Below are 22,396 nucleotides of genomic sequence, written 5' to 3'. Positions count from 1 at the left end.
CTGGGGGACACCAATGAGGTGAATCAAGCAGAAAAACGGTGAGCAGTGAGCTTTAAAAATACAATAGGCAATATTAAAAAAGTCACACGCTAAAAACAATTCTGCTGGCCACCTACGTGGACTCTAGGTGGAACGATCTGTAGTGTGCGTCCGCTCTGCGCACTCGGTTATAAGTGGGGAGTGGGCGGGACCGCACAGGTGTGGAGCGCTAACTTCCTCTCTCACCGGAAGTGAGGATTGTAATCTCCGGGTCAGCCCCGCCGCTCAAACGACACAAGCCGCGGCGGACTGGGGGACACCAATGAGGTGAATCAAGCAGAAAAACGGTGAGCAGTGAGCTTTAAAAATACAATAGGCAATATTAAAAAAGTCACACGCTAAAAACAATTCTGCTGGCCACCTACGTGGACTCTAGGTGGAACGATCTGTAGTGTGCGTCCGCTCTGCGCACTCGGTTATAAGTGGGGAGTGGGCGGGACCGCACAGGTGTGGAGCGCTAACTTCCTCTCTCACCGGAAGTGAGGATTGTAATCTCCGGGTCAGCCACGCCGCTCAAACGACACAAGCCGCGGCGGACTGGGGGACACCAATGAGGTGAATCAAGCAGAAAAACGGTGAGCAGTGAGCTTTAAAAATACAATAGGCAATATTAAAAAAGTCACACGCTAAAAACAATTCTGCTGGCCACCTACGTGGACTCTAGGTGGAACGATCTGTAGTGTGCGTCCGCTCTGCGCACTCGGTTATAAGTGGGGAGTGGGCGGGACCGCACAGGTGTGGAGCGCTAACTTCCTCTCTCACCGGAAGTGAGGATTGTAATCTCCGGGTCAGCCCCGCCGCTCAAACGACACAAGCCGCGGCGGACTGGGGGACACCAATGAGGTGAATCAAGCAGAAAAACGGTGAGCAGTGAGCTTTAAAAATACAATAGGCAATATTAAAAAAAGTCACACGCTAAAAACAATTCTGCTGGCCACCTACGTGGACTCTAGGTGGAACTCTCAGTTCATTTAGTATTATTCTCTTTTGGTTCACATGCTTCTCAATTTGACTTTATGCTATCGTCCTTATTGCCCCATGATGATTATCGGGTTTCCTGGGTGCCCACCATTTATTCATTTAATGCTTGTGATATGTGTACTTTCTTGTGTTTCAGAATTACTCCCGGTCTAAACTCCTTACTTTGTATGCATCTGTGAATCTTGCTTCTTTGGCTCAGAGTAACTAAATCTTGCACTTTCCCATGTGTGTTCTTCATATGCCACTCATTTTTAATGTTTTCAATGTTGGTGTCCCTGTGTCCCTCGTGTACTTGTGACTGAGTTTAGTGTATTCACAGTGCAACTCATTTGAACCCTCAGTGTACCTCATTTGCGGCCTGCTGTGTTCTTAATTTACTGTTGTGTCCATTAACCGCAGACACTGTTACTAGACCCTCTTCAAGTGCCTAAAGTTGGTGTCCCACTGGCAGAGCAGCTGCCCTGGATCTCTGTAGGTACAACTTTAAAGCATATGCAATTAGGGTACATAAGGAGAGGGATAAGACAGGGACCCTGCTTGCCTGCATAGCTAGACGAGATACAGAGGTGTTAGACTCACATGGTAACACAATGCGGTCTCAGACAGACATTTTACGGCTATTTTGCCAATACTCTTCCAGGTATATAGTGGTCCGGAATGGGCCCGACATGACGCAATAGACTTTTTCCTAGATCCGTTGCCTATACCCCAAATTGAAATAGCAGAAAAAACAGAATTAGACGCGGAGATACAGCTCACAGATGTTTCTCAAGCAGTTCGAGCCCTGGCACGTGGTAAGGCACCGGGGATGGATGGTTTCCCCTCGGAATACTACACTACCTTCTCCTCTTTACTAGTTCCCCGCCTCACGGAAATGTTTGCAGACGCCCTGGAAAGGGGAGAGCTTCCAGGGTCCCTCTTCGGGAATCGGTTTTAATAACATTCCCGAAGCCAAATCGGGATTCGAAACTGTTGGCTTCGTATCGACGTATTACGCTGTTATCAGTGGATTGTAAGATCTTGGGGAAAATTTTGGCGGATCACGATTGTACAGATACTACGTTCGCTGGTCCACCCGCACCGATGCGGGTTTGTTCCGGGAAGGAACACCTCCCAAAATCTACGTCGACTATTTCATGGGCAGGACCAGGTGGGCGCCGCCTTTCCTAGAGCAGCCTGTCTTATCTTAGATCTTGAGAAGGCATTTGACACCCTCCTGTGGCCTTACCTTTTTGCAGTCCCCCAAAAGATAGGAATCGGTCCAATCCTCATTGTCTACATGCGGCTATTGTACACAAACCTCACCTCGAGAGTCCGTATGGGGTGATACATATCTTCCCCTTTTAAAGTGGAGAGAGGCACACGGCAAGGGTCCCCATTCTCACCGCTATTGTTTGCCCTCCCGGTGGAGCCGCTGGCAATATTACTACATCAGGAAGGAGAGGCCTGGGGCATCCCGGTAGCAGATACGACACACAGCGTCTCTATGTACGCAGATAACTTATTGATATATATTAAGGATATTGCGGCAGATCTGATATCCATATGGACAACACTTGCAGACTTCCCGGAAGCTGCAGGACTCAGAGTGAACTGGGACAAATCTACGGTTTATCCCTTGCATCCTGACCTTGTTCCCCGAGACATTAGGATAGGAGAACAGGGCATGGCATGGAGCGTCGCCCCCCCGATATCTGGGAGTTCATTTGTATCACTCCCCTTCTGATATGTTTGAGGGGAATCCTCGTAGTGCACTGGCGGGGATCAGATCTGCAGTAGGCTTTTGGAAGAGGCTCCCCCTGGCCCCGATAGGAAGGGTAGCTCTGGCAAAAATGATAATAGTTCCGCGATTATTATATTACTTTACAAATTTGCCTGTGATCCCACCCCATGATTTCTTCCAGGAACTGGACTCGCTGCTTAGCTCACTCCTCTGGGGGGCGGGTAGACACAGAATCGCATTGACTAAGTTACAACTGCCCACCGATCAGGGAGGGCTAGGTGCACCATCCTTCGAGTCATATTACTTAGCTGCGCAATTACAGTGGTTGTCCTACTGGACGGCAGGCAGACATACAGGGGAAACCTGCATGGCAGCAGGCCCCATACCCATCCCAGAACTTCGCCGTATGTTAATGCCAGGCTCTAAACCACAGCGCACTTACCCATTGCAGGTGTCCATAGCTCGCAAATGTATGCAGAAATCTGCAGGGATGCCCCCCTATTCCCCGCTGCTACCCCTAATAGGATGGCCTAAACAAGAGACGTACTACACGACTCATATGCTCCGAGTATGGACGGAACACTCGTTGACAGAGATTGAGTCTCTATTTCAGGATGGGCAACTCAAGCCATTTCACCAGATAATGGAGGAATTTAACCTTCTCCCTGGACAGTTCTTGCCTCATAGGCAGATTGTAGCGAGTTATCTTCCATTTCATGACATGTCAGAGGGAGAGACTGGCAAACACCTAGTCATACATGCAGTTATTCACATAGGAGCGGGCCGTCACTTGGTTACCTGGATATATAGGGCCATCCGGGAGCTCATAAATAAACCGCTAGTAGCGTTGCGGGAGACATGGGAGGAGGAACTAGGGCGCCAGCTACATGACAAAGAATGGGAGACAGCGCTTGAGTTTCCCAAAAAGGTACCCAGCGATGCACGTTTAAAAAATATTCAATTCTATATTTTACATAGAGCATACCAAACACCAGCATGACTCCAACGATATTACCCGTCCACTCAATTTTTATGCCCCCGCTGTCAATCACTAGACGCCAACTTGAATCACATGTTTTGGTTATGCCTCACAATACAGTCATATGGGAGCATGGTTCATGAGACTCAGTGAGACCTTACGGGCCTCACGGACATGCACACATGGGAAGCCTGTGCTCTCGGTATCTTCCAAAGGTGAAAACAACACAAAGTACAGATTTGCTTTGCGTCACTAGCCCTACTACTAGCCAAAAGAGGGATTGCCATGCACTGGATGGCCCCAATGGGACCCCCAATAGCAGCCTGGAAGGGTGTAGTGGGCAAATGGGCGGCAGCAGAAGAAGAGGCAATCCGGGAGGAGGAAATAAAGGAATAGGTACACGCCACATCTCCATGGAATGGACCCTATTACTACACCAATTCAAACAACAGACAGTGCCAGAGGCATCTCAAACAATTTCACAGGCCCCAGCAGACTCGCATACACGGACCTAGCAGCTAAAAGCACTCACTAATCTCTTAATAGCGGTAGGCATGGAAAGGCACTTGTTCACTGAAGCATGCGCTAATAAAATCAGTCTGATGGATAGCGACCACCAAACAGATTTCACGTCAATACACTTAATAGTGCCCGCGAATATAACAATGTGTATCCCCGGTACTTCACCCGACAGACACATCTTAGAACCCGCACGCATTACCCTAGCTTCGCCCCCCAGTTAATAGGTCTGCACCACAACTGGTAGTTGGTACACCGGTAGGAGATGGGAAGGAGATTCATTTCTACGGGGAAAGACATACACAACAATATGAAAATATATGACAGTGACCATGCTTTGTATGGGACACACATTCTACTGGACAGGCAGCTGCATATACAAATGTTGAGGTGTATGTAACGATACCTATTGGAATATATTGCTGTGTGAGATGTTTACTGTATAGAAATGCAAAAAAAAAATATTCCCCCCAAAAAAAGAGTTGGTGTCCCACAGGCAGAGGCGTTTTAAGGCATGGGCAAAGTGGGCTGTGACCCAGGGCCCCAGCCTTTCAAGGGGCTTATTGATAGTGCCAACTCTGTTCTACAGAGAGTCTTTCCCTAATGACCTTGAACAGGTTGTTTTAATTGTCGTTATCCTTTAATTTATTTTATTGTGGGTGCTGTTTAAGAGTCTATTACAGACATTTTTCAGAACAATGTTTTGTGTTTGATTCATGTAATAGCCATAACTTTTTTTTATAGCAAAACAGGACCTCACATATGCGAAATGTGACACTGTCACAGACATTATTTACAGTAAAATTACTGAGTTGGAGCTGTGTATCGAAAACACGCATAACTATCTCTGAACATTAGTTAGATGTAAACACATTTAGAATTTAGATAAGTGTGTCTGCCGACTGTCAGTGAGCTGGCCAAAGACAGGATGAAAGAGTTGAATCTGTATAATACATTCAAAGTTGTTCTTAACAGGGGCCCACAAAATACGTTAGGCCCAGGGCCCCCAAAATCCCTAGGATGTCCATGTCCCCAGGTGTACTTGTGGGTGAGTTTAGTATGTGCTACTCAGCAGCTTTTCTGTTTGCCCTCCCCGCCTTAATTTGTGGCCTATAAATCCCCATGTTGGTACTTAAGAACCACAGTGACTATAACATCTGTCTCACGTGTGTCTCATTTTTGCTGCTTCATGCGTTTGATGTGCAGTACTTACTGTTTACTGACTGAAGGCAAAACAAATTTAAGAAAAAAACAAAGCAACAATTCTTTTTCATGCATACAACCATGATCTGTAACAAAAATCCCAGCATTCATCACAACTGGCTCAACCCTGCTCCGATTCGACTGTAATAGCAGTACGCTACCAATCCATACATACTCCACGTTACCCCTCTCCATTTTACTCAGTACCACTCCACACCACTGCACTCTACTCTGCACCACTTCACTAATACTCAACTCCATTACACTCTGCGTCACTGCACTCTTTCTCTGCCCCACTCCACTCCTCTCTACTTTGCACCACTACATTCTGTGCAGTCCTACTCTGCAACACTGTACTCTATTCCAGTGCACTCTGCCACTTTATTCAAAACCAATACACTCTACACCAATCTAATCTGCACAAAATCAAGCTATTCCACAATTCTCTACATCACTGCACTCGACGCACTCTATTCTACTCTGCGTCTCTGCACTGCTCTCTACGCCTACGTTGAAAATGACAATTTATTTTTACTTTTCATTTTTATACCAATTGCAGTAGCGCTATGCAAATATAATTACTCCACTTCAAATTAAAAAACTAAAGAAAAAACATTGTCATTTTCAACGCCAACAGCTCTAACTGCAACAAAAGCGAGACTTATTGCATTGCAAATGCTTGTTTTGTATTGCAATCACCTTCATGTTATGTTTGCAAAAAAGGTCTTCTTTTGAATCTAATGGTATTTACTTTTGTTGGGTCAAAGTGTAATTAATTTTAGAAAACAATTTTGTAAAATTATTTATATTTTACAATGACGTCTCTTAGTGTTGGAGGAGATCTTCTGAGGCCCATACCCCCCTGAGACAACCCAACAAACACTGTCATTTTGACATTGCTTCCTATATGAGTAAAGCTCAGCACCCATTTCCCTTGCTTCTGCAAGGCATACTCTCCCTGATGTTATGCAAGAATTCAGCATTCCTCCTGCCACAACTAATAATGAGGCACAAAAGGAGGGACACTACATGAACTACTGACAACCAGATCATTCTCCTCTCCCTCCTAGATGTCAGCAAGTTAAGAGTAAGGACCAGGACCAAACTTACAGAGAAGTAGGGAACTGATCTGCAAAGCACTTCCCAATGCATGTATATCTCTAGAATACTTGCAATTACAGTGCATGCCTTTTCCATGCAGCCTTTACCATGCAGATACCTTCCCAACACTTGTCTTTACCACGTTTACCTTAACCACGCATGGTGAGTAAATGTGAGGTAAGTATAACTTGATTTAACCCCCAAATATCTATATATTCATTGAAAAAACAAAGGTTAAAGTGACTTTATAGTTAGGCAAAAATTTGCATTAAAACGTTGTAACTAAAACATACACAGAAATTCACCAAGTTTAGTTAACTGAAGTAACTCACCCTCACATTGCACCATAGTGTCATCAATGGTGTCATTTCAGATGTCTTCAGTGATGGGATCAATTATGTTATGGAACTTGTCATGAGTGTTAAAATATGTGACGTCATAAGCAGAGCATAACAAGGCTATGAGTTATAATTACAGTCCAGGGGCCACAAGTGGAGTCCCATGGCCCCCATGGCTCCTCCGGCTGCACACTCAACCCCCATTCATGGTGCCAGTGGGAGCTGACATCACTATTTTGCTACCGCCCTGCTGGAGCAGCTTTTCTTTTGCTCCTGCCAAAAAAGAGAAATCCACAGTGTCTTGGGGATGGTTTCCCCAGCACACTGTTTCTCAGTGGGCCCGAAATGAATGGGTCCCCAGAGACTTCAAAAGGCATGGGGAGGAGGCCCCATGCCCCTCCCCATAAAAAAAACATTGTCCCTGAAGAGGATGGGGTCTCTGGGGCCTTTAAAAGGCTCGGGTAGGAGGTCCCTGGGGCCTTCAAACGGATGGGTTTCACTGAACACTATTCCTCAGCAAACCCTGAGGGAATGTCGTCCCTGGGGCCTTCAAAAGGCTAGGGGAGGGGCTACATGCCCCCCTCCCCAGAAAAAAAGAGGTCATCCCTGGGCTACGTGGACCCCAGGGCCTTGGAATGGGTCGAGGAAGGGGGCCACACAGCCCCCTCCTATAGATTTACATTCCACCAACCCCAACAGGGCCCTAGCCCACTTCAGGGGGCTTTTATTTGATATGGGTGGGAGGCCGACCTTTTTAAATTTTACCACAGATCCTCTGCAGATCCACGGTACTGCTAAAAAATGTATGTATTTTGGCCACGGGCGGGGGCTCAGTGAGGCCCCGTGTGGCCCATCAGGCCTATGGGTTAGGTGTGCCTACCTTGTCCCCCTATATGCTTCATTTTTATATATTTTCAAGGACACGGAGACTGATTCCCGCATCATAAAATGGTGTTCGCAACTTCTTTGTTGATGTTGTGGCAGGCAATCAGATCATATCTTTTCATTTGTCTGGTTCATGGTCAGGTATTCGCAAACTAGAAAATCAATTTCTATTTGAAAGTTGTCCTAACTATAACTTCCCAGCGGTGACACCACTTTTTAAATTTACTCCATACCTCCCTTTACCACTACTCACCCCTAAATCCTAAAATTACCCTTACCTCCCTATACCACTGCACACTGCCCACCCATAAACCCTAAAATTACTCTTCCTACCATTTACCACAGTCAACCACTAAACCCTATAATTACCCTTACCAAAGGTTTACCTCCCTTTACCACAACCCCGGTAAACCTTTAAAATTACCCTCACTTCCTTTTACTAATACCCACCCCTAAAGCCTATAATTACTCTTACCTCCCTTTAGCACTACCAACCCTCAAAACCCTAACATTACCATTACATTCCTTTACCACTACCCTCCCCTAAACCCTAAAATTACACTTACCTTCCTTTACCACTAGCACCCCATAACTCTAAAATTACCCTTACCTCCATTAACTGCTCCTAAACCATAAAAATACCCTTACCTCCCTTCCCCTGAACCCATTTTTTCAATAACATAATAATTGTGTTATTGTAAAAAAGTACTTTAACTTGCGTGGTAAAGGCATATGTGTAAAGGTGAAAATACTTACCTCTGTGTTACTTACCTCTGGGGTAAAGGCTGCACGGTAGACTTTGCTGTAAAGGATGTTTTCCCCTTCCCTTCTCCCCAAACCTATTGACAGTCTGGTCCTTTTACGTTATCCAAAACCACTGGCATCTTGGATTGTGAGAGACATAGGAAGGTGTAAATGTCCACTATTGCTGGGAGGGTGCCAAATCATGGTTGGTGCATAATATAGTGCTAGAAGATCAAATCCTTTTTCCGTGGTGGGCCACGTGATTTTACTGATGTTCTTTTATGTAAATAATGTCTTAGTATGATTTTTCAAGGCAATAATTCTAATTAATATTCTTCATGAAATTCGCACTGGTTACCTTGAGCATATGGAGCATAGGTAATAATATATCCCTACAAAGTAATATCAGCAAATGCAGTTATGCTAGAACTTATTGAGGTGTCTTGTAAAACTAATTTCGACCTTGGCAGTAGAAAATGGGAGCCAAATGAGTAGGTAGGAAGCAGAGAATTAAGAAGGCTGGTAAATTAGAGGTAGCTGCTAGGCATTGTTGACTGGACAAAGTACACTCCCCTCCATCAGCCAAAGTACTATTACTTAGGGAAAAGGTTACGTTCTGAATTTTTCATTAAATAATTTCTACCACTACAATCCAACTAAAACATAGCTGCATTGAAAAAAAATGGTGGACTCCTTACAGAGATTCTTCTAAAGGCTTTATATTCAAGGAAGGTTAGATGTTCAGCCAGCTCCCTGGGCTCTAGATGGTCAAACAGCAGGCAAACCTTCCCCTTCTTTGAAGACCGCTTTCTCTGGGTGACTCTCCTCATCCAGTCGTATGAGGGGCTGCAACAGAGAAGCAGACATGATCAACATTGTAAGTGCCTCTGTACATTCTAGTTACCAGTTTCCTGGTGGCATTAGTACATCACATGGAACGAAAGGATGCACATGCTGTACTCTTGCCTAAGTGCTTTCACTTCTGCTACAAAAATAGGAAAGAGGCAGCCTAAATCACTGCACAGCATATATAAATGAACTTCATTACAGTAAGTTAAAATACAAATCATAGAGATATTTGAGATTTGCACAACGTGCTGAAAATGCCATTAGGGTGAATTGGTCCATTCCTGGCACATCTTTTGTCAAAAAAGGATTTTGCACCCTAAATATATATTATATACAAGTTATGAACTTTTACTCTGTTACCAGTCAGTCTGTTTTTCAGGATATAAAGGATGGACTGATATGTTGGTAGTCTGGGGTTGATTCAAAGGTTTTTCAAGAAAGCCGGGCAGAACAATAACAGCACAGTGTTGTGTCTGCCCTCATGTTGCTTTATGGTAGAACTCTACAAAACAGCAATGAAACTCACTCAGGATTCATACTATGCAACTTTGCAAGTACACTCAACCCTAAATTTACATTCACACGACTATACATCTGTGTAACTCAAGAGATAATTTTTATACAATGCAGTTATCAAGGATTTGGATAGCAATTTTGAGAAACACCCAAAAAGTCTTACCATCTAGTACCAGAGCAGAAAGAGAAGCAATAGTCTCTGAAATCTATGCCCATATTTGTTATGTTGGTTTGTATATCGCACTAATCACCTGTGAGGTTATCCAAGTGCTTGAGGTAGTGTGTCGGTGTGTGGTCCAAGCAGACTTGTTAAAAGAGCCATGTCTTCAACTTCTTGTTGAACTCAAACTGTGATGAAGATGCTCTGATGTATTGTGGGAGGTCGTTCCATGTTTTGGGTGCAATGTAGGAGAACAAGCAACCTTCTCCTCTGCTTTTGTGAATGCAGGGGGTGTGTGAGAGTGAGAGTGCAACTGAGTGTAGTGGTCTGGCAGGCTAGTGAAGGTGTATGTGGCTGGTCAGGTACGTTAGTCCAGTGTTGTCTAGGACTTTGTAGTTGTGCGTGATGAGTTTAAATGGGCTGCTTATGTGAATGGGGCACCAGTAGAGCTCTCTCAGGTGAGGTGGGAAGATGGTGCAGCATGGAGGGTTGAATATGAGTCTTGCGGTGGCATTCTGAATGGCATGAAGTCAGTGCAGGAGCTGTTGGGAGATTCCAGCGTAGAGTGTGTTGCTGTAGTTGAGTCTGCTTGTGACAAGGGCTTGTGGGATGTTTCGTTTGGTTCTCTGTGGCAGCGACTTGAAAATTGTGTGCAGCAAAGGTAGCCAGTGGAAGCAGGCAGAGCTCACTGCGTTGTCTTGTGCTGTCATGTTGAGCCATTGTTTACTCTGTGATGAGTGTATTCCTTACTGTCACGTAGTCATCTTGCTTAATGATGGGCAGGTTGGTGATGAAATCGCTAGGGTCCGGTTGGTGAGCGAAGTTGCTTTAAATGTGTATTACTTTCTGTAGAAAAAGATGGATAGCACATTGCAAAGTTCTTGGCATAGGGTAATGCTGTTGAAGAAGGCTGTGGGAGTGGTGAAGTCCTTGATGATCAAGAAAATGTCCTTGCAGCTGTTGGAGATCTCTTTGATGCGTTCAGTTAGCACTCTATTTTTGGTGTCTCTCAGTTGCTGGTGGTAGTCTGAGTACCAGTTTGTAGGTGGTTCTGTTGGTGATTTTGTGTCTGGCTCTCCATTTTTGCGTTTGGAGTCTTGAAGGTCCTCTGTGTACAGGTTGACCTGCTTGTTGGTTCTCCTATGCTTGTTGAGTTTGATGAGTGCGAGAGAGCAGATCTTGATCCAGTTGTTGAAGTTGATGATTTCCTCATTAGTGATCCATACTGAGGGCTTTGAGTGAGTTTGCTTCTGAGATTTTGCCCAGGCTGCGATTGGGTAGGCTGACGTTGGTGGGTGCATTGGCTTGCAGTGTGTTGATTTGGTAATGGCTTATGGAGGGGTCAGTCCATTTGAGGGGTGAGGTTGAGTTGTATTTGATGCTGTTGCTGGTGGTGAATATGTGGCCCAGCATGTGTCTGATGATGTGTGTTGGTTCTGCCACAAGGGGTTTGTCTAATGTTCAGGTTTTCGATGAGGGCCGCGGAGCAGGGGTCTGTTCTGTTTTCTGGGTGGAAGTTGAAGTCACTGAGGAGTATGAAGGCTTTGGAGGCAATGGTGAGAGGGGTGATGAAGTCAGTGATAAGGCTGGGGAAGGTAGCTTGCGTTTCTGGTGGTCGGTAGGCAAGGGTTCTGTTTAGGGTACATTTTCAGAGTTTTATAATTCGAAGTGTGGATGTTCCTTGAATCTGGTGGCACTTTCTGTGGTAGTTGAGCACTTGATGGAGTCTTTTTATATGACTGTGAGTTCGCCTCCTGGCTTGTAAGGACGGTACTGTTGTGGAATCTTGTAGTCTGCTGGAATTGCCATGGCGATGTTGGGTGCAGATGTGGAGTTGAGCCAGGTTTCCATGAGAAAGAGGCAGTCTGGTGTGTCGCTGCTCAGGAGGTCTCAGATTTCAGTCATGTGACTTGCATGGGATGTTTATAGAAGGTTCCTGCAGGTTAATCAGAAGTGGGAGCAGGCAAAGTCTCCTACCTTGGTGTGAGGTGCAGCAGCAGCGGGAGGAGAGGTGTTCCGGGTTGAGCGACTGAAGGAGTGCTCTGGCGAATTGCTGGGGGTGATTGGACCAGGGTTTGTGATGCTGGGCACGGTTGGAGTGACTGGACCCAGCCACCTGCTCAGAGTAGTCTCACAGCGATCGCCATTAAGTTTGTCACACAAAGAGTGCAGAAAAAATGTGTAAGAAGGGAGAAAGAGACAGATAGAGAGAGAGAGAGAGAGAGAGAGAGAGAGAGAGAGAGAGAGGGGTGAAGGGGGGAGAGGAGTGTAATTTAATGTTGCATTAAGTAGCATTTGAACAAGCCTGTGGCACTAGATGTTTCTAATAAAGCTATCATCACATCTGGGTCATGTTGAAGTAAAATTATAAATCCTAGTCTTTATATCGTTTGGTCCATAAAGTCGTTTTGTTTCCTTAAACCACTAATACAGGGAGGATATGTAAGGATTTCTATGTGTTTAGCTAACAGTAGTTAGGGAACAATTTAGAAAAGAGAACCAGAAAAAAAATTCTTGAAGCTTTGTTTTTTATGCTTATGCAGGAAGGAGTAGAGAACATTGATTTCGCCTGACTCTGGGATCCATATCATGTAGCTTTTTCATAGTTAGAAACTGCACTGTGTACTATGAACAGAAAATCACTGCATGATAACACGATCCCTTTGAAAGTAGGTCTAACAAGAGTAGGGGCTTACAAGCGAATGTTCAATATCACTCTAATGTGTTGGGTGCGCTAAGACCCACACCAAAGGACCGTAGTAGAGGCCTGGCTGGCCATGCTGATTGCTTCTGCACCAAGAAAGCTACAGATCAGCTTAATTGTGATGCAAGACTACTTACCTACTTGGAGATTGAGTTGGTAATAAATACATCCCTTCATGGGGAGAGGAGCAAAATATAGACTATTGAGGAACATTTTTCTCCTTCTTTGGGTGGCAGCTTGGCTTAGTGCATGTTTCACAATTGAAATGTACAAGCCGAGAAGATTTCACTGCTGTGCATGGGGATCAGACCAAGGTATTCACCATTTTGAACTCACATTAGGTGCAACAACACCTCTGCATCAGACTTAAATGATTTGTGGTCTTGCAACCCTTGCATAATACCAAACTGTGGCTCTTGCATTATATACAGCACATCATGTGGGGGTGCGTTTTATGCAATGGGGTCCATAGTCTTATCTGCCACTTTTCACATATTGTACCTAAATGAGCAGCAAAAATGTAACAAATATGCTTTGTTATCCATGAATTCAATTTGTTTTCTATTGTGTAATACAGCAGCACCTTTCTTGTTCAGAGAGTCTTTTGGCACAAACCTCGGTCCTGAAACTAGTTCCTGGACTTGCATTAAAAATGCATGAATGGGAGCACAATTCCACATTTTGGTACAGAGTAAAAGGACACACCTTGATCTTTTTGGTTCCAATTTATCTCACAGCATTGTAAAATCGAAAGCAATTTAACAATTCAATACCTAGCAATACACATACATTGATCTGTTATTGTTGCTGTTGATCTGTCTCTTAACACAAATGTTTGAACGCAGGTGCAACAATAACAAATAGAACAAAATGACCTTCATAAAAAATATATATACACACAGGGGTATTAATACAAAGATGTTTTTAAATGTAATTATTTGCACAATTAATCTGCATCTCACGCTGATGAATATAATCTACTTTTGAAAATGCATATTGTTTCTGTCAATATCTCCTACCCTATCGTTCTTAACTTTATTTTCCTGCACCATGAGCAGTACATTTTCTAAAAAAAAAAACTTCTGGCTATTTGACATATTAGGTGGTAAGGCCATAGATGGAGATATTTCCTTCCATCTGTCAGTTTTGGAACGTTTAGGTTTTTTGTTGGTGACAATTCCCTTTGTTTGTTATGTAGCAATTATCACAATATTGAGTTCCATAACTTCAAAATTAATATATTAAGTTCCATAATTTTAATATGGCTATTTGACATATTAGGTGGTAAGGCCATAGATGGAGATATTTCCTTCCATCTGTCAGTTTTGGAACGTTTATGTTTTTTATTGGTGACAATTCCCTTTGTTTGTTATGTAGCAATTATGACAATATTGAGTTCCATAACTTCAAAATTAATATATTGAGTTCCATAATTTTAATATGGCTGCCGATGTAGCCATATGTAGGCAAGGTGCATTTGACAACAGTCGTATTTGACTCTTGTCTTTGTACAGATAGGAAGTCCCTAATAGTTTCCATTTAAGGTACACCTAAACGTTATAACCTATGTTCCTTCAGCATTGAGATATATATTGGATTTGTCAAAATGCTACCTCCTCAGTAACATCTGCTCTGCGAGTATATAGTCACTAGTGTACAATCTTCAAAGTGACAATCTTTGTGACTTTTAGTTGGCTATGCTTGTTGATGATCGGATTTTGTTCTCATCAAAGCTTTTAGAAAATGAAATAAAATGTAGTGCTCATTTGAGAAGAGTGGATTAATGATGCAAAGAATAAAATGTATATTTGTATAAAACCTATGTGGTTGTTTCTCTTTTTATTGAGGTCACTTTGTTTTATATTCTACTATTGCATCCACTAACCTTCATTCTAAATTATATATCATCGCTTAAGACTCTCAAAATCATGTTGTGATAATAAAATCAAAGCGTCTAACAAAGTGCTGTACTCTTTCGAAAAGGAGATTTTGAGAGTCTGAAGCGGTGATATTACATGGGGCACCACCACGGCAAGAAGCACCCGTCCAAGAGTGATCCGATTATCGGTGCAGCAACGGAGCGTGATATATATATATGTATATGTATATATATTACCTACTGGCGGTCGCCAGTAGGTAGTTATAGTTAGGACCACGTTTCCATAGGAAAACCTCAACATTCTATTTTGAATAACTTTGGCGCCGGTCGACGAATCCTCGCGAATTTCTCAAAATAGGTGGGGCGCTACGCTCCGCTCCTACCCTGAAAGTCTTGGGGGGATCCGTCAAGCGGGGGCTGAGATAAAAGGGGGGTCCCAAAACGCGTTTTTCCCATGCATTTTTCCATAGGACCTTTAGAACGAGCTACAGCCCGAACGGCTGAAAAGAATTACTCAAAATTTGGCAGAGAGGTAGTCCCTAGGTCAAGGAAGTGCCTTTTGTAGGTTTGGTGTAAATCTGTTCAGTAGAATCTGAGAAAATAGCCTTTGAATCAATATATATATTTGTAAGCGCGCAGCGTGCGCGCTGGGTGCGCGCACCTTGCCGTGTGCGAGCGCAATTCTGATTGGTTGTTAGATCTTAGTAAACATTCGAATCGGTGGAAGTCAGGAAGCGGCGGCAGCCATTTTGTCTATCGCATAAAGAGGGGGTGATAAACAAAGGGGGAGCACTTGAAAAGGGGGCAGAGTGGGTAGAAATAGACCCAGTAGGCATTGTAAGGGGGACAAAGTAGGACCTTGTAGGGCAAAAAAAAGAATAATATTTTGTAAAAAAATATCGCCGGGTGCGCGCACCCTGCGCGCACCCGGAAAAAAAAAAAAGAAATTTAAAAAAAATTGCATTTAAGTGTTTAGATATAAGGTGGCTCTAAAAAGAGCCCTTGTGTTTATTGTTTGTTTTTCGGTACCTACAAGTAAGTACCGACGCAGAGTCTGAGGTTCAAGAGGAAGACTCTGTTCCCTTCATCATTGAAGTGCACACCATCTCCTCTATAAATGTCTTGCATGTCGTAACGCAAGTTGTTGTGGTAAATGGAACCCATACCATAGTCTCTGAGGAAAGCAGAAATAGATTTGTTGACGTGCTTCCTTGCTTTGTCAATCTGCGGACAAAATTGGTTGGACCAGTTCCACTTTTGCCTTTGGCATATGTTAGAATATACAAAGGCAGTTTGTGGAAAAAGCGACATCAATTGCACAAAGGTGTCCTTAATAAGCATTTCCAAACCTACCCCAGTTAAAGTGCCTAGATCATTACCACCACAGTGCACAATAATAAGGTTAGGCTGTGGGAGATGTTGAAAGGTTTTCACCAAAGGCATTAATTGGTGCCACTTTAACCCTCTCTGACCAATCCACTTGATGTCTACATTTGGCAAAGCAAGGTCTCTCACCATACCTCTTTTCTCTGCAAATTTTTCACTCCAGAAGACATAGCTGTGTCCTACAATCCACACTGTGAACATCTTCAAAGGAGATCTGGATGCACTCAGGAGGTGTAATTCAGTAGAATGGTAAAAAGAAATGAAAGACAGTTTGGAAATGGAGGCATACATATTTTTTATAAAAAAAAAAAAGAACTGATTGGCTGTTTCATAGCATTCTACACTAAAAACTAGGCTGTATGTGTAAAAAAATAGAAGCATGTTTTGTATTGGTTCAGAAAAATGTGTTACCAAAGAACAGTACTATGGATTTGCTGTAAGGTTTGAAAAGCCAAGCACTCTTGCTCTGTGGAATTGAAACATTGTGTGGCGAACTTCTGACCTAACTCCACACAGCAGTGTTCCATGAGCTGTTGCTATGGTAGCAGGCAGAAGTCAAGTTGGGGGAAGGGAACTAGGCAGAAGTGAAGTAGGGGGAAGGGTACTTTTGGAAAAGGGTTGGTTTTCAAGCAATAGAAATGTGTGATTACATTTGAAAAAAAGGGGGAAGCAGTGAGATTTGAAATTAACATGTATATGTGTGGAAAAATAGAGGGAAAGATTGCCATTATCTGGTTCTGCTGAGTGGAGAGAGGTGTAGAGAACAGAGGTCCTGGCTCTGATAATGTGCTGTGGGGTTTTGAGGTTTCAGTCTGTAATGCAAATACATTCAGCATCACTAAGGCTAGTTGCCCTTGCTGGAGTGTAGGCAGTCACCCAGCATACACATGGTTTGTGGTCTGAAAAAGCAGTCTGGACATGTGCATTTAAAAAAATCTGAAAAGTGGATTCATAATGTGTCAGTCTGTAAAAGTGATTTTCACTTGCCAACAAAAAAGAGCAGTAAGTGTGCATTCTAATTGGCAAAGATTTTTCGTTTTGGGACTAATGTGAAAACATGACTCTGTGTGCAAAGAGGAATTACAGGAAGAGATTTGTTGCGTTTTGCTCTGGTGATGTCACAGTTGCATTAGTAGGAAAAAGGGGGAGTCTCTCAAAAAAAAAAAAAAAACCTTGGGTGCGCGCAGGGTGCGCGCACCTCAAAAAAATTTCAAAAAAAATTTTCAAAAAAAAAATTTGTTTGGTTAAGTTTATAAGTGGCTCTTAAAAGAGCCCTTGAGTTAATGGAGGGAAACAGGAAGAGAAAAACGCAAAAAAAGAAAAAACATCTATGGCCTAGTGCATGAATGCGCATCAAATTTGAGCTGAAGGAGATCAAGACTGGTCTCCCCCACAGAAATAAGAGAACCGCAATCAGTGCACCGTGTAGACAACCTCGCCAAACAAGGTGGACCAACAAGAGGTGTAGAAACAGGTGAAGGCACCATCGCAGCTGAAGTGCTCCCCTGAGCTGCCGAAGATGTGCTCGGCTGAGCTGCTGCTGATGTCGTCGGCTGAGCAGGTGGAGGGTTTTCTCCAGAAGCTCGACGATAAGATACTGGGTGCATTTTGTAAACATGTCTCAACATAGTGTGAATGCTAAAAGAATATTTCTTGTTAGGATTCCCACGAGATAAGACTTTTTTACAAAGTACACATGTAACTTTTGGTGCATTTACCTTTTTCTCATCCTTGGGAAAAGTAAAAAACTGCCATACAAAGCTGTCTTTCTGCTTCCTGTTCCTCTGCCTCTCAAGAGTGTCCTGCTCACTGTCTGAAGTAGGTTGCTGTTCAGCCATTGTCTCTCAACAACAGAATAGCTCCTTCTCCAAAGGAATCAGAACTAATAATGAGGGGAGTAGGTGTGGTTTGGGAAGAATCTGGAACAGAAAGTACTTCAAACCAATCATAAGTGATGATTCTTGATCACATGACTTGCCATGAGGGGATTGGGTGTGGTATTGAAACAATTAGAAACTGAAAGTAATGAAAACCAATAAGAAATGTTGTTTTATTATGTATAAACCCGAGGTGCGCGCACTGCGCAAGCTCCGTGCGCGCACCCCGTGATGACGTATGCACGAACGCGTAAACGCGCAGGTGCATACGTCATATACGCGCACCTAGCGCGCATACGTTTAACACGCGTATACGCGACCGTTATTGCGCGTAATTTTAGCGTATGCGGAAGTAAACCGCGTCGAGGGCGTAGGACGCATGCGTACGTACGTACGCATACGTACTGGGTGCGCGCACCCAGCGCGCACCAATAAGTATATTTGCGTACGTAAATAACGTACGCCGGAATTCATAAAAAACATACGAAATAGTACTAGGTGCGCGCTCAGAGCGCGCACCCCAAAAATTTATAAATAAAAAAAAAAAAAAAAAAAAAAAAGAGGACATTAAATAATTTAAAAAATTATAAAAAAAAATATCCAAATTGAATTATTTTAAAAAAATTTTATTAAAAAATACAGATAATATATAAATGAATATAAAGTAATTTTATTTAAATAAAAAAAAAATCTTACATTAAAAATACATAACTTAGCATATAAAAAACCATACAAATTCTCAGAAAAAAACATAGGTTTCAACAACAAAATATTTAGGGATTAGCATTTAAAAAACCTTGCAAATTCACTGAAAAAAACATAGGTTTCACACAGGTTATAGTTAGGAATTAGCATTTAAAAAACCTTGCAAATTCACTGAAAAAACCAAGGGTTTCACACACGTTATAGTTAGGAATTAGCATTTAAAAAACCTTAGAAATTCAGTGAAAAAACCATAGGTTTCACACATGTTATAGTTAGCTGGACATTTTACTCGTAAAAAACCAATGAAATTGCCCCGTTATAGTTAGTTCAGCTAACTATAACTCGCACGCCCGCAATGCACTGCTGATGACGTCACATATTACATCACTCATGACATGGTCAGTGACATCACTCATGACATCACTGATGACATCTCAAATGACATCACTGATGACATCACTCATGACATCATCCTTGTGATAGAGTGGCAGACCTCCTCTCACCCTAATATAACCTTTGATACACACATTCAAAAATAGAGACTAAACTTTTCAAAACAATGGACATACCAATACCAGTTACAACAACCTCTTCAGTAATTCTAAGATCCACATACACATCCACTCATTCACCAACAGTCCTATACAGTCACTCATACATGTAATAACTCATCATATGTACTCATACACCTATACATCCTGTTACACAATGCCACTCATCCATAGAGTTACTCACACACATAGTCACTCATGCTAATAAAGAATCAAACATACATTTACTTGCATATACAGTTATACACACACCACCACACTTACTTGTATGGAAACTTACACATACTTAGTCTTTTAATCAATCACTTATAGAAACACATACTTATTCATACAGGAACTCTTTCAATCTCTCACTCTCACATATACTCACTTATATACACCAATAGTCACATATACTAGTTTAAAACATATGTAGATACTCATAAAGACACTATAGAGACAGTCATTCACTCACTAACACACCCATACACACACTCATCCACCCATGCAGTCCTGCACACATGCTCTGACCAACACATACAAACAGTGAGTCAATCATTCATGCACCTATGCACTACGTAATACCCCCCAGCGAACCATGCAGACACTCAGACTGATACTCAAAAAAGCAACTAATATCCTATATAGACACCCATGTAGCTACTCACCAACCCATGCAGCCACTTAAACACAAAGTGAGAGACTGATACAGATATTTATATATTTAAACATTACTCACTAAGCTATGTATTCACTATGATACACTTAATCAGTCAGTTACACAATCAATTTTTCAAAAAGAAATCATCCATTTAGACAGTAATATACCCATTTATTCTTCCATCGACCTTGAGATATACATATATAAAACATATTTAATTTTCAGAAAAACACACATTCACTGGATGGTGTCATCAGTGATGTCATTTGAGATGTCATCAGTGATGTCATGAGTGATGTCACTGACCATGTCATGAGTGATGTAATATGTGACGTCATCAGCAGTGCATTGCGGGCGTGCGAGTTATAGTTAGCTGAACTAACTATAACGGGGCAATTTCATTGGTTTTTTACGAGTAAAATGTCCAGCTAACTATAACATGTGTGAAACCTATGGTTTTTTCACTGAATTTCTACATATGTTTTAAACTAGTATATGTGACTATTGGTGTATATAAGTGAGTATATGTGAGAGTGAGAGATTGAAAGAGTTCCTGTATGAATAAGTATGTGTTTCTATAAGTGATTGATTAAAAGACTAAGTATGTGTAAGTTTCCATACAAGTAAGTGTGGTGGTGTGTGTATAACTGTATATGCAAGTAAATGTATGTTTGATTCTTTATTAGCATGAGTGACTATGTGTGTGAGTAACTCTATGGATGAGTGGCATTGTGTAACAGGATGTATAGGTGTATGAGTACATATGATGAGTTATTACATGTATGAGTGACTGTATAGGACTGTTGGTGAATGAGTGGATGTGTATGTGGATCTTAGAATTACTGAAGAGGTTGTTGTAACTGGTATTGGTATGTCCATTGTTTTGAAAAGTTTAGTCTCTATTTTTGAATGTGTGTATCAAAGGTTATATTAGGGTGAGAGGAGGTCTGCCACTCTATCACAAGGATGATGTCATCAGTGATGTCATCAGTGATGTCATTTGAGATGTCATCAGTGATGTCATGAGTGATGTCACTGACCATGTCATGAGTGATGTAATATGTGACGTCATCAGCAGTGCATTGCGGGCGTGCGAGTTATAGTTAGCTGAACTAACTATAACGGGGCAATTTCATTGGTTTTTTACGAGTAAAATGTCCAGCTAACTATAACATGTGTGAAACCTATGGTTTTTTCACTGAATTTCTAAGGTTTTTTAAATGCTAATTCCTAACTATAACGTGTGTGAAACCCTTGGTTTTTTCAGTGAATTTGCAAGGTTTTTTAAATGCTAATTCCTAACTATAACCTGTGTGAAACCTATGGTTTTTTCAGTGAATTTGCAAGGTTTTTTAAATGCTAATCCCTAAATATTTTGTTGTTGAAACCTATGTTTTTTTCTGAGAATTTGTATGGTTTTTTATATGCTGAGTTATGTATTTTTAATGTAAGATTTTTTTTTTAATTTAAATAAAATTACTTTATATTCATTTATATATTATCTGTATTTTTTAATAAAAATTTTTTAAAATAATTCAATTTGGATATTTTTTTTTATAATTTTTTTAATTTTTTAATGTCCTCTTTTTTTTTTTTTTTTTTTTTTTATTTATAAATTTTTGGGGTGCGTGCTCTGAGCGCGCACCTAGTACTATTTCGTATGTTTTTTATGAATTCCGGCGTACGTTATTTACGTACGCAAATATACTTATTGGTGCGCGCTGGGTGCGCGCACCCAGTACGTATGCGTACGTACGTACGCATGCGTCCTACGCCCTCGACGCGGTTTACTTCCGCATACGCTAAAATTACGCGCAATAACGGTCGCGTATACGCGTGTTAAACGTATGCGCGCTAGGTGCGCGTATATGACGTATGCACCTGCGCGTTTACGCGTTCGTGCATACGTCATCACGGGGTGCGCGCACGGAGCTTGCGCAGTGCGCGCACCTCGGGTTTATACATAATAAAACAACATTTCTTATTGGTTTTTATTACTTTCAGTTTCTAATTGTTTCAATACCACACCCAATCCCCTCATGGCAAGTCATGTGATCAAGAATCATCACTTATGATTGGTTTGAAGTACTTTCTGTTCCAGATTCTTCCCAAACCACACCTACTCCCCTCATTATTAGTTCTGATTCCTTTGGAGAAGGAGCTATTCTGTTGTTGAGAGACAATGGCTGAACAGCAACCTACTTCAGACAGTGAGCAGGACACTCTTGAGAGGCAGAGGAACAGGAAGCAGAAAGACAGCTTTGTATGGCAGTTTTTTACTTTTCCCAAGGATGAGAAAAAGGTAAATGCACCAAAAGTTACATGTGTACTTTGTAAAAAAGTCTTATCTCGTGGGAATCCTAACAAGAAATATTCTTTTAGCATTCACACTATGTTGAGACATGTTTACAAAATGCACCCAGTATCTTATCGTCGAGCTTCTGGAGAAAACCCTCCACCTGCTCAGCCGACGACATCAGCAGCAGCTCAGCCGAGCACATCTTCGGCAGCTCAGGGGAGCACTTCAGCTGCGATGGTGCCTTCACCTGTTTCTACACCTCTTGTTGGTCCACCTTGTTTGGCGAGGTTGTCTACACGGTGCACTGATTGCGGTTCT

At 42.2% G+C, this 22,396-nt stretch overlaps 1 protein-coding gene across 4 annotated transcripts in view; it reads right to left on the bottom strand.

Moving 5' to 3' along the window:
• The window catches only part of RASGRP3 (RAS guanyl releasing protein 3), a 540,454-nt gene that overhangs the window by 267,344 nt on the left and 250,714 nt on the right, over positions 1–22,396 (bottom strand). For all 4 annotated transcript variants that reach the window (XM_085611793.1, XM_085611797.1, XM_085611795.1 and 1 more), the window contains one exon: positions 9,211–9,358. In XM_085611793.1, the coding sequence (XP_085467919.1) occupies positions 9,211–9,358 (148 nt within the window). The remainder of the gene's footprint in view (positions 1–9,210; positions 9,359–22,396) is intronic.

Source organism: Triturus cristatus, chromosome 6 (genome assembly GCF_964204655.1).
Source record: "Triturus cristatus chromosome 6, aTriCri1.1, whole genome shotgun sequence".
Classification (NCBI taxonomy): domain Eukaryota; kingdom Metazoa; phylum Chordata; class Amphibia; order Caudata; family Salamandridae; genus Triturus; species Triturus cristatus.
The sequence above is the reverse complement of the archived record's forward strand: the minus strand, read 5'-3'. Positions and strand labels throughout refer to the sequence as shown.